This window comes from Mustela lutreola, chromosome 6 (assembly GCF_030435805.1).
Source record: "Mustela lutreola isolate mMusLut2 chromosome 6, mMusLut2.pri, whole genome shotgun sequence".
Taxonomy (NCBI): Eukaryota; Metazoa; Chordata; class Mammalia; order Carnivora; family Mustelidae; genus Mustela; species Mustela lutreola.
In genome coordinates, this window is record NC_081295.1 from 25,121,787 (window position 1) to 25,134,891 (window position 13,105).

At 45.9% G+C, this 13,105-nt stretch overlaps 2 protein-coding genes across 4 annotated transcripts in view; one reads left to right on the top strand and one right to left on the bottom strand.

The window, feature by feature from the left end:
- Positions 1–7,237, top strand: part of RTN4IP1 (reticulon 4 interacting protein 1) — a 56,160-nt gene extending 48,923 nt beyond the window's left edge. For all 3 annotated transcript variants that reach the window (XM_059176970.1, XM_059176967.1, XM_059176969.1), the window contains exon 9: positions 210–7,237. In XM_059176970.1, the coding sequence (XP_059032953.1) occupies positions 210–317 (108 nt within the window). In that variant the 3' untranslated portion in view covers positions 318–7,237. The remainder of the gene's footprint in view (positions 1–209) is intronic.
- Positions 1,588–13,105, bottom strand: part of CRYBG1 (crystallin beta-gamma domain containing 1) — a 196,503-nt gene continuing 184,985 nt past the window's right edge. Inside the window, exons 17-22 of the mRNA XM_059176963.1 lie at positions 11,674–11,803; positions 8,723–8,862; positions 7,631–7,754; positions 7,076–7,234; positions 5,339–5,501; positions 1,588–3,030 (exon numbers count right to left, since the gene is read on the bottom strand). Of these exons, the coding sequence (XP_059032946.1) occupies positions 2,942–3,030; positions 5,339–5,501; positions 7,076–7,234; positions 7,631–7,754; positions 8,723–8,862; positions 11,674–11,803 (805 nt within the window). The 3' untranslated portion in view covers positions 1,588–2,941. The remainder of the gene's footprint in view (positions 3,031–5,338; positions 5,502–7,075; positions 7,235–7,630; positions 7,755–8,722; positions 8,863–11,673; positions 11,804–13,105) is intronic.

Genomic DNA, 13,105 nt, shown 5'->3' on the forward strand with positions numbered 1-13,105 from the left:
GAGGCGGGGGAAGAAACCCCGGGTTGGGCAGGGCGGGTGCGGTGGCGGGGGGCGGGGGGCGGGGGGGGGGGGAGCGGCGGGGCGTGGCATGTGGTCAGCGTCTCACCTACGGGCACATGGCTTGGAGGGACAATGAGGACATCAGGGACAGATCTACCTTGAAAACCTGCATCTTTCCTCCCCACCGGTCAACTTCTTGTGTTTTACAGATTCAGCCCGTTATTGAAAAAACGTTTCCTTTTTCTCAAGTTCCAGAAGCCTTCCTGAAGGTGGAAAGAGGACATGCAAGGGGAAAGACCGTGATTAATGTCGTTTAAATAAACACTCGGGGGGGGGCGGTTGTTGGCTCTCTTCTTTGGCGATGGCCTCTCGGCCCAGACGTTTTTGTGACCGTCGCTTTCTTTCCAGATTAGACGATAAGTCCCATGATCCAAGTATAACACGCCTTTTTGCCAGTAATTTGTCTTCTGAACTGAGGACAGATGCATTTTCTACCCCCCACCCCCGCCCCATCGTGTGCACAGTGCTGTCTGGTACCTGCCCGGCGTCCCCGCGTTCCTGTTGCCGAGAGGTCCTCCGAGCCGAGCCGAGGGGACGCACAGCGCAGGCTCTGCACGTGCCCGTGCTTGGCCTACCCGGTAAGCTGCACGGGGAAGACTACAGAGCTTTCTTCAAGCTGTTTTTTCACACCGGATTTTCCCATCGTTGTATCATCTTCTGTTCCAGTGTAGCTCAGACTCCATTCAGGTGAGATGCTAGAACTTCTGGCGCGGGGCTGGATGGCGGCACGAAGAGCTTTGGTAAAGCTCCTTCTGGAAACCAGTGCTCCTAGAGGACTCCAGCTGGGCCCGGTTTCCTCTGCTCTGCTGGGGTCAGACCTGCTCTCAGAGTTCTGAATCTCCTCTTAGGGTTACATACAGAATCTCACGATTTGGTTGGTGACCCTCAAGAAAATGAAAGCAGAGGCTAAAGTTTCTAACTTTTTAAAACCCTTACATTTTGCCGAAGGGCTAGGCCTCTCTCAGCCATTGAAACATCCTCCTCCAGTTTCTGACCTTAAATGCCTGCACTTAGTGGTTTACCGAGAAGCCCAGTGCAGCTTTTGAATCTGTGACCCTCATTCGCGGTAAGTGTTTCTTCCTGGTGTTTTCCTCCTCCTCACCGCACCTCAGGCTTTGGATAAAGACTTGGTTAGTAACTTGCTACTCAGTTTATTCCTGTCAGACACCCATTTGGTAAATGCGTTGGATGAGGGCTTCTCTCTGGAATCGCTGATCTCACCACAGTCAGTATTTCACGAGAGAGAAAACGTGACTCTCCTTGTCAGGACCTGCCACTGTGGACTTGGTCGGAACAGTCTCGGCTCTTCCCCTGCGAGCTCCCGAGTGGTACCGGGAGGGGGCAAAACTCTAGAGGGTAGAGCTCGCTTAGCCCCAGTTCCTCTCTCGGAACGGGGAGCTTTCACCCCTGCCTCATTCCAGCACCTGAAACCTGGGTCTTCCTCGTCCATCAGCAGGTTCTAACCTGTCCCCTCACTCGCTGTGACGCGTTGTGACGCCACGGCAAGGACGCACTCGGATTCCTCTGTACGGTTAACCAGAAACAAGTTTATTCAAGAGAGAAATTCAACGCCGGCGACTGTAGGATGTCTGAGCCCCCGCACACTGTAGTGATCCGCACAAAGGCCGAAAGTCCCAGCTGGACATCTGAGAACAAGACAGACCTGCTGGCAGCGGGTGGACACGTGCAAACGTTACTTTAAAACCGAAGCTAAGCCGCTGGCCACAGCTGCCTCCCAAGACCGCTGGGCAGTGCGGAGAGGAGCAGCGTTAGCCCTGGAAAGACACTGGAACAGCTCGAGAGGAAACGAGATTCGTCCCTCCCGGGACGAGAGCACCAGCGTTACCGAGGCTAATGAAGTAAGGACAAGAAGAGGAAGAGTGTATGCGGAGAAGGTCAAGCAGTTTTGTTCAAAACCAGAAGGCACTGGTTGAATAGCACCGTGTGGGCCAGTGTATTATCCGTGGTTAAACTCTTTCATTTTTCCCCGAAATACTGCGTTTTAGGGTTTCCCGAGTTCTACGATTTGAACCAAGCAGTGCTCCAGGCCTCCCTCCCTTCATGTGCTGGAGAATTGCCAGTCATTCCCCGCTGCCTCCTCCGTCTCTCGTGTCCGCTGCTGGGGTCTGAGGTGATGGGCCTGAGCTCAGCAAAGGCTCATAGGACATCGCGTCAGAACGAACTGTAGAGGAGTGATAAACTAGATCCTGGGAACGCTAGCCCCGTGGCATCTGTGAGAAAAGCGTTAAATGACACTTGTCTGTGACATTTCAGGGCAGCCCACGAGTGGGTTAAAATCATCCAAATCCTGCTCACATTAGCAGACAGGACATGAAATCTTATAAACTTACTAGAGTTCAATACTAACAAATGGATAAGCCTTTCCCCACTTTGCTATAGAGCGTAATTTATGATTCCAGAAAACAGAGGAACCAAAATTAGTGGCCTGATACATTATTTCTTCTCAGATGCTAAAACTCGAGCTTTTATCCTTCCCTTTAAAGTGTAAGGCATGGGTAGGCCCACAGAGTCTACTGGAAGTTTGTTCCTCTTCTCTCCTGTCACGACCTTTGGAAATAATTTAAAATGTACAGAGTCTTGATACAACATTTTTTAAAACCCCCAAAAGCTGCTAATGAGGCAACCTGTTAAGCAGCTACTGAAAGGAGATGAGAGGCAGGAAATGAAGGAAGGACAAATGGTTGGTTTAAAACTATTACAGTCTTTAGCAAAGATGAGACCCGAGTCCTGGTCACGGCAGGGTCATTCCGGGGCAGAGCTAGAGCTACCGAAGAAGGAGCAGGTGCCCTTTCCTCTTGGCTCTGTCCGTTTTCAAGCAGCTCGAAGACCTCCAGAAGCTTTCCTCCTGCGTTCTTCAGGGTTATAGGACCATGGCTTCCCACACTTGCGTTAACTTCTCTTTGCTGACAGTGTTGAGGATAATGTGATTTTGGTCGTACTGCGTCCCCCCTGAAAGAAAGAAAAGGAAAATAAGGAAAGGAAATGTGCCTGTAGGAAACAAAGCGGAGAGGTGACTCAGCTCTGGGTTGGGTTAAAGTCCCATCCTGTGGGCACCAACAACACACAGGATGTCCCACCTCCCAGGGCTCCTTTTCCTACTCAAGACTTTAGGTGTCTGAAGTTGGGGGGCGAGGGGCGGGGAGGTGGAAAAATCTAGAGAAGGGAAAATGAACAAAGATTGTGAAATATATGGATTTGCTATAGCAGGCCCTGAAAGTAGTGGAAGGGTTGGCAGCTGGGACAGGTTTTGCATGAACAATGACAAATGGCTGTATTAGGGCAAAGGGGACGTTTGAAAGACGCCCAGTATGTGGACTGGGCGGCACGCCCACTCCTGGGAACGCACTGGGTATATAAAAATTCATAGCACTTGATCCCGAGTTTAACTGTACTTTTAAAATTATTATTTAAATTCCCTTTCACCAGAATGTCTTCCAAGGTGCCCACTAGATAGATAGACACGTGGGTGTGAAAAAACCTAGCCTCTTCCTTTCGGTGGAGAAGTATCATAAAGTGCCATCAGATTTTTTTTTTCAGTGCAGACTAAATACGGTTTCAGCTACCGTATCCTTTGTTAGCATAAGGCTCTGCATCGAGGCTCTATCACAGGGACTCCCAGAAATACAAATCTGCTCCTCTCGCTATGAGGCAGGGCAACTGGTATTGAAATCCTGCTGCATCCTCAAGCCAAGAAGAATGAAATGTTCTTACTCTTTTAAGCATTCATAAAATATCTGAAAGGTCTGATAACTTATGCTCTTCTTACAAGGAATCAGTTTATCATCATTGGTGATTTATTGGTTCTACACATCTAGGCGTAGCATAGGACACTGGAGCCAGATGTGTGTGTCGTGGGAAAAGTTACCACCACCAGCAAATCCACTGTCCCCACTGAGACACACACATGACTCCACTGAGATCTGGGGACGTATTAGGATTGCAGTATCATTAATAGGCACAAAAGAATGTTAAAATACCATAATTTTAATTAGAATCACAAAGACTAGGAAGTCCTTGAGAAATAATCTGATTTCATTCTGCCTCTGGGGAGAAAGATCATCCCAAACTTTTAAAGCGAGAAGAAATCTGCTTCCATTGCTGTCCTAGGTCTGAAATAATATGTGACATCTACCCAAACGACTCCCTCCCCAGACACCAGGAGATACGTTCCAAGAAAGCCTCTTGGGCTGATCAATCTTAGGGCATTGGCAGCAGATAACAAAGGCTTCAACAGCTGGAGCTGATGAAAATCCTAATCTCCTGGTAAGTGTTACCAGAGAGGTATTTCCCTTGCACAGATGGGGGCTGTGCGGCCCTACTCCCTCATGTCCACAAGATGGCGCCACTCTCCCACAGTCTGAGAACTTGAAATTCAGTTTAATAAGACAAGTGACTAGGGCAGCTACCCTACCTAGATGTATTGAGAGTTCACAAACATATAGAACCCTATCCTTATTCAAGAAGCAGTGGACATATTTAGAGTGCATTTTAGGAACGGACCTTGGGGCTTTAAAGCAAAACCCTAAAGAGGAAGCTTCTAGATCCCACAGTTCTTGTCAGTCAAGACTCCAAGCTAGGTATCCTTACTTCTTGTCAAGTGCCAGTGTAGCAAGTGGGAAAAAGTCCTACATGCTTGGAGTTTCTATATCATAAACTCTCTGAAGCCAAGCTAACATTTCCCTTCTCCTTGGGTACCAAGTGTCTAGCTAACCGTCTACCACATAGTGGGTACCCAAGGAGACTAACCTTGACACAGGAAACTGAGCACATAAACATGAATCCATATTTTTAAAAAAACTATGTTTCCAATGTAGTCCCATTTCTTTGGTTTTGGAACTCTGTCTTGTAAGACCAAGGAGCTCTAGCTCAGCAAGGTGATGCACGCAGATGCATGGGACTCTTCAACTATGTTCACTGAGCTTGGAGATTTTGTGATTTTTAGTCTATTATAATAAAACAAATGGTGTGAAATCAGCCTAGGTCCAGATTTCAGCTCAGCACTTCAGGGTACAGGTCCATGATTGAGCCCTCTGAGCCTCAGTCTTTGGGCTATAAAATGGGACCAGGGACGAGGGGGTAACCTGGGGCTCCCAGGGTCCCTGGGAAGAGGCTGTGAGCTAGAGGGCGTGTAGAGGGGTTCTCAGAGGCTGGCCCACGGGAAGAGAGCGCTTACTGCTAATAGTATGCACATTTGCACAAGCAAAAAATGTATTTTTAGTTAAGTATAGACACGACAGAGAAAATAAATGATTCTTACCTTTGACATCTAAAACTAAATTCGGTTTCAACTTGCTGTAGATCCTGCCATCTGGCTTCATGCTCCAGAACTGACTGTCGGCATTCTGGTCGAGGGCAAGGCCCAGTTTCGAGCCAGAGGTCACAAGGCTCCCCACGATCGTCAGGCAGCAGTCTTCCGCTATCTGCTTATGGGACAAACAAGGCAGCTGAGAGACAGATACACCTTCAGGGATCATGATCAGTTCTGGGCACAAATTGATTTTTAAAGTTGTCTTTGCTATCTGCTTCATTTGCCCCACAGGAGGCATTTCAGCTTTAGCTGGAGAACTGGGATCAAATAACAAACCCTTACACCTTTGTTTCAGGTGACACGAGTGCTGGAAAATTCTCCATTCTTGTCCCTTGTAAGATTTCTGCCCTTTGGGAGTCAGGGAAACCTCAGAACATTAGCTCTCCCTTTCAGCAAGGACCATGATCAGAGGCAGGGGTCTACTGCTTTATCTCCCTTGACCTATAACCATCTCTGACCCCATCAGCCTGACCCTTCTGGAATATGACTGCATCTCTAATTTGAAAGGCTGTTGTAACAGTGAACTAGCTTAAAGGGCATTTTATTATTTTAAAACTTGAAATCCCACATACTCTCGTCTTCCCTTCGTAAGAGATGTCTAATAGAAATTTCCAAAAAGGCATGCTATCCAGCTATAAAAAGAGGAAGGATAAAATACAAATGCAGTGGAGTGTGTTTTCATGCAAAGATTTTAAGGGTCCTTTTCTGATGTAAATCTACTGCGTTCACATGACGTTAACACACATCCTCCTACAGAAAGTGCTTATGAAAAGTATACAGGTGATAAAAAGAGTGATAATCTAGGACCCTGTTTCTCACTGACCTACCGAATTCACAGTTAACACCACTAAAATGTTTATTAGAAGTAATTAAAAGTAAGTGCTGAAAGGCTCTGTTTTCTTAAAGTGTTTAATTAAAGACAGAAGTCGGCTTTTTTTATGCTTCTGTAGTTCAGCTGCTGCTGCTTTTCGTGCTTGCTTCTCTGCCTGTCTAAACACTACTTCTGTTTGCTGAAAGGATGATTCTCCCTCAAGCACAAGAGACCCAATTAGCAGGTTGTGCTCCCTTCCACAGGCTGTATGCCTTCTGCTGACTCATGGGGCACCCAGTTTTAAGAAAAAACCGGGAGCAAACAGTCAAGCTCATAAAAATCAAGAAGGAGTTAAAAAGACTATCAACAACAGAAGCGCGAGCTTCTCTAATAAAGTCGTATACCGTATTCAACTTGACCAGGTCTTACACGGCAGGAGTGATGCAAGAGGGAGACAAGCCATTTTCCATTTTACAAGGTACGACCATTGGGCTGTGTTGTACACAGGGTTGTAGGTCTTTGCCCTAGTCTGTCTGCGGGTCTTCCAAAATGAACCAAGAATGAATTGCATTTACAGGGCTGGGGCTTACTGAAAGAAGCCATGATAAGTAGATGAAGGAGAAAGGGGAAAACAAGACAGTTCCTTCTAGTACTACATTAAAAAATCAGGTATGGATGTAAATGTTATATCCTGGATCAGTGCTAGATTTACCCCCCCCCCCCCATTTTAAGTTCCTCAATTGGTTTTATCAGCTAAAAAATATTTTCCTGGAAAACCTCTTAATTTATTTCCGAAAGTGCTCTAGGAAGTACGAAATAGCATCTACTTGAAGAAAGAGGCCATGGCAAACCCTTTTCTAATCCTAAAAGCTCACCCTGCATTTAATGCACCCTTCTTGATAAATCCAAATCTGATCGTCGGCACCGACGTCCTCCATGACCTGTATTCGCAGAAGCTTCAGATCCTCCAGGTTTCCATTGGTGGACATGAACAGCCCCGTTGCTTTGTTTCGAAGTCGGAAATAAATTCGTTTCTGGAAGACAAAAGACCGCGGTGTGATCATATATAGGTAGCACCGTCGGGGGGCACAGAGTAAGCACCGACAGCAGGAGGGATCAGAGGGGACGCAGGACTGGGGAGCACTGCTCCATCCTGCAGAGGCATCAGGATTTTCTCAAGGAATTTGTCAAAACTGCAAAGTGCCGGGGCCAGGGAGCGTGCGGAGGGCCCACAGGCTGATCTTGGTGTGGTGGCATTTCCAAAAGCCATCACCGCCTCTTAGCACCAGAAACAGAGCCCAAATCCAAAATTCAGGGGATGGGGAGGGGTGATCGATTTCATACTTAAAACTGAAACTAAAAAGTGGAGTTACATTTACAAAAGAAAACAATTTCAGAGTACTCGAAACCTGGAGAGGGAAAACCCGTACCTGAACAAAAGGTCGTAGAGAACCTATTTGGCGACAGCCACTGAACTCATACCAATTCGGGACTTCCGCTGGTGACAGTAGGAACTGCCGACCCCTGTAATTGCCATATTCGTAAGTGACCCATCTGGGGAAAAAGAAAACTGTGTTAAGTGGCAACATCCACTTGACATCTGGCCCTGATTTTATTATGTTTACAGCGCTTCCCATTTTTACACCGAGCTTTCTACCTTAAATATACCTTGGGGGAGAAAAGAAAACTACCTCATTTTCTAAAACACTTAAAGCGCCCATTTCTTGGCAAGTAGGAAATTCTTGGTGCATGAGTATTTATGCCAAAAAGATCCATTCCTGAATAGAAACAGGTTAAGTTTTCCCCTTTTATAAGGCAATGAAATATGGTCCTTTCCACAAGGCTGCCCTGTACTTCCTGTGAGGCTTTCATAAAACGTTTTCAGTTGTAGTTTTTTTCAAGATTTTATTTATTTGAGAGAGCACTCGAAGGGGAACGCGGGCGAAGGGAGAGGGAGACGCAGACCCCTGCTGAGCAGGGAGCGATGCAGGACCCCATCCTGGGACCCCAGGATCTTGACCTGAGCTGAAGGTGGTTGCTTAAGCAGCTGAGCCACCCAGGTGCCCCTCCACACTGACCTTTAATCACTGTGCACAGCAGCCGCTAATAATTCCCACGTAAAGGAAAATCCCGGCCCTTACTCCAAAGCCAAAGGACTTGGTCTTTCAAAGGGATAGGAAAAATCAGCTCCCTTTTTTACTTGCTAAAAAGGTGCTCAATATATTTACTGAGCACTGGTTTGTAGAGGATTCCCCTAGAAACTTGACAGGAGCTAAAGACAAGTACTTGCCTTAAGTAAATTAAAAATCTGGATGAAGAGATAAAAACTACCTCACACGTGGCTTTTCCCAATGGGAAAACTATACTATGACGGTGCATAATTATTAACCTTTATAGAAAATAAGGGGATAAGAGGATAGATTTCAGTTTGCTTAAGGTAGCATAGGAGAGAAAAAAATATAACCAAACCTAATTTATAAAATCAAATATTTTATTATATCAAAAGTAGGTAACTCACTTACATGCCACCAATCACCTGAACAGAGCGTATCTGTGTGTTGAATCCTAGGGATCGGAGATTAACTACTTCCGCATTAAGTTCAACCTTTTTTCCTTTGAAGTCTTCTCTTTCAAAAAGAATAATTATTGGTTCAGAAAATTCCTGTCGAGGAACAAGAATAGAGTTCCGTTACTCAGCTTTGATGAGAATTCAAACTCACACAGAAATACCTTATTAAGGAAAAATCACAAGAGCTGACCAGGCTTAGCCTGTCCTGAAGTCCCTTTCCCCAGAGGTCTGGGTGTAACCGAACCCACAGCTAAGGAGAGGAAGGACAGAGGGCAGGAAGGTTATCTACTGCATAGAAAGGGAGGCAAATACAATGGTGTTTTAAAGCAGGAGGTGAGGGGCGACATATCCTAGGCACAAAGGAATGGGTCTTTGAGTCATCAACACTTGTAATTTATTTTAAATTTTGTCATTTTGGTGGGGGGGATAAGGAAGGGCTAGAGAGCCATGTATGTGAGTGAGTGGTAAGGTCTAAGGTTGGTGGCGGTCTGGGGTCTAGCGGGACAGCGGTAATTACCTAATCAAGGAACCTTCCCCTCGTAAGCATTTTTCAAATGTCTCTTTTGTTTGTTTTAATTGTAAGACAACAGATTGTGTTGTACTCGTGCTCCCAAGCTTTCCTGTAGGAATTATAGTTAGGGGGAAAAAAAAACCCCAAAACCAGGGTGGAAGTCCCATGTTCAAGCCATCATTCATCTGAAAGAGGACAAGGGCACAGAAGTCCCCTGATTTTCAGAAAATGAAAAGCTGGCAGCTCATACTTGTTTTTCAAATTATAGACCCTTCTGACCCCAGTCTAAGCCCTAATGATAATAATCCTAAGATCATAAATAATACATCAAAAATCCCCTCCCTGCTTTAAGTTTTGAGGTCAGGGTGTGGCAACTCATGGCTTCATTTATGTGGATGTGCCCTGACGTGCCCGGAGATTCCATGGAGCAGTAAAGAGAGATGAGGGTGCAGAGGTGGTTTGTGCGGGGCAAGAATGGGGTTACATAAAAACGCAGAAGGAAACGACAGGAGTAGCAGAAGTGGCCTGAGCATGCGTGCCAAGTACTAGGGGAAGGCAGGCATTTGAAAACTTGACAACTGAAATGGGTTTATTTTGTTGTTTTTTAAATATATATTTGGAGGTAGCTTTTAGAATTCTAGGCATGCTAAATATCCAAGTTTTCAGTATTTGCTTATTTACAAGCTGATGCATCTTACACGTCATTCCATGTGGACTATTTTCACATCTCAAGAAAGGTCAACATTTTAGTTATCTGAACAGGCAGGAAGGAAGGAGATCAAGCCATTTCGTGTATGTTCTACTTTTAAAACTCAAGTCACCAACTACATATGTTTAAAGCTTTTTAGGAGAGATCAGCTACCAAAAAACGGACACACCCGGCCGTGAACATCTGAGCATTATCTTGATGTTTTGTTCTACCAAATATTGCTCTGGCTACGTAAAAATGAAAGATTTCTGTTCAAAAAGGGACAATATCAGCTGAACCAGCAACGTACTTGATAAACTGGGAGAAGACGTGACTGCAAGTCTCAAACAACAGAGTGCTAGATTTAAAAACCATGAGGACTTTCTGCCACTCAGTAGCGACAGCTAAAGATACAGGAGACTGAACCAGGGCTTGGCAAATGGTGTAAAACAGGCAGTTCACAGAACAGAAACCCCAGTGACTAATTAATGTAGGAGATGCCGGTCTACTAATAGTGAAACAACACAATGAGATGATACTTTTTGCCCACTGTCTTCAAACCAACAGAAATGAGAGAATACCCAGTAATGGCAGCAGTGTAGAAAACAGGAACCCACAGCTCTGCTAGCAAAGATCTCAAGTAGTGGGATTCAGCCAGACTTAGAGAAACTGCATATTCATGCGCGTGAAATCCAGCAAATCCACTCTTTTTAAATACACACGCCCAAGAGACTCTCACACAAGTCAATAGGGATATGTGTGAGGGGATTAAGTATGTAAAATACGGTGATGAATACTTACACCGATTAGAATCAATAAACTAGAGGTACATTCAGGATAATGGACAACTCTGAAAATTTGTTAAGTATTGGGTTGCTTATAATGATCAGAACTATAAGCACCACACCATATGTAAACTAAAAGCCAATATACAGATTTATTTTTAAAAAATCCATACAAATATCCAAGCTGTATCCCAAGCACATCAGAATGGGTACTTATAAAGGAGAGAGGACTAGAAATAGGGATCAGGTATGCAAGGGAAAAAAAACAAGACAGGGGGCGCCTGGGTGGCTCAGTGGGTTAAGCCGCTGCCTTCGGCTCAGGTCGTGATCTCAGGGTCCTGGGATCGAGTCCCGCATCGGGCTCTCTGCTCAGCAGGGAGCCTGCTTCCCTTCCTCTCTCTCTGCCTGCCTCTCCGCCTACTTGTGATTTCTGTCAAATAAATAAATAAAATCTTTTAAAAAAAAAAAAAAAAACAAGACAGGAGCGGGGCCTTGAACTAACCCCTGATGACTGTACCACAGCTGACTCAACACTCTACATCTGGAGTCTGAGAAAACAGCAAACCAAACCAGACTGAAAAGAGGGATGCCTGGGACTCCGTTGAGTGTCTGCCTTCGGCTCAGGTCATGATCCCAGCGTCCTGGGACCGAGCCCCACGCCGGCCTCCCTGCTCTCCCTCTGCCTCTGGGCCCTCTCTCCTCCTCTTGTTCTCTCTCAAATAGATAAAATCTTGAAAAAATAAAAATTAAAAAAAAAAAAAAAGATCTAAAAAGAGACCAAAAAGTTACAGGATGGAGAGTTCTATAGCAACTGTTTTCTCCGCCTCTGACTTTAAGTCCTGAGGAAGTCTAAATGCTGGTCTCCATCAACTACCCGTGCCCCGCAGCCCCGTCACACGTGGTCACGCTGACATACTTACAACGTCTATAAAACGAAGAGACTTGAAAGTTGCTCCGGGCAGGCATCCCATCGCAGAGAGACAAGGGTAGTGGCCTTCCTCCAACACGTACTGATTCCCGGAGAAATTTTCTCCATCATATGCAACCCAGCTAAAAAGGGGAAAAACCATGCACATGTTCAATATGTACTTTGGATATTCTCTTCAAGAAGTGTGATTCTGAGAGGTGGCCTGCTAGAAAGCACAATGCATATGGCTAACAGTTCTTCCCTCAAAAATACCTACACTTACTTACTGCTTTCCCTCTTGCTGCACATGAATACTCTTAAGAAGTCAGCTGTTAGTTTTGCATTTGGGAAATTTTTTTTTTTTTTCCCTCTACGAAATTGCTTATGTTTTTCCCTGTGCACCTTCCAGTATTCCTGGAGCCTCTCCTGGGGGCCACCATTCCATAGCCCTGAGTCCTCTCTGTATAATGCTTCAGCTGTCACGGCTAGTCCACCACCTGGATCTACAGGTTTCCTCCCCGAATTTCTCTCCTTTGTCCTCATTTCCGGCACCTCTGTAGCGGGCCGCAAGTCGAAATACCACAGTGACTTAGACAAGTCATTCAGCCCCTGTGGGCCTCAGCATCGTCAGTGACGTGGTGATTTACCAGCTTCCCCAGATGAGCGGGGTTTTTGTTCATTCTTTTAATCCAACAAATGTTCATCCAGCTCATTGTGTATCAGGTACTTTTCCACTGCTGGCGACAGAAGCGAGGACAAAACACAGTCCCTGCCATCGTAAAGTTGACGCCCTAGTGAGCTGAGATGGACATAAATGAAGAGCCAGGGTGCGCATCTGCTCCTGCTAAGTGCGGCAGGACAGGGGCTGAAGGGGAACCAGCATGGAGATCGCGGTGTGTGGTGACCCACTGGAATTTTGCTGTAAATCTGTGCGCTCGAATGCAAACCCACTTCAGGCTCTATTATGTGGGGCTACATGACGAGATGGTGGTGTTGAGACCACCAATAACTAGGTGATTAATGGCACCATTACTAATATTATTATTATTAGACATAATTCCTCCTCACCTGCACAGGTGGCTCCCAGGGTTTCCCGACCAATTTCCCTTGACTTTGGGCTCCTCTCCTTCTAGAGCTTCTGTCAAACCGTTTTCAGCAAGACACTTCGAGCTCATGGCCTTTCCCTTCTTGTGTTTTCTACGGCATCCGTCTAAACTCGTATGCTCAGGGGGAGCCTTCAGCACCTGGTCCCACCTTCTCTCCCCCCAGCTCTAGGGTGCGGCGCTCCCTGATCCCACACACGCCAGCCCCACTCCAGCCATGCACTGCCTGACAGAGTGCCTGTTTTACTCCGATCTACCTGGAAAAAAATATGCACCTTGGAAGGTACCTTAGAGATTATCTAGAGTCCCTCTGCAGGTGACAAGACAGGCTGGAGAGTGGAG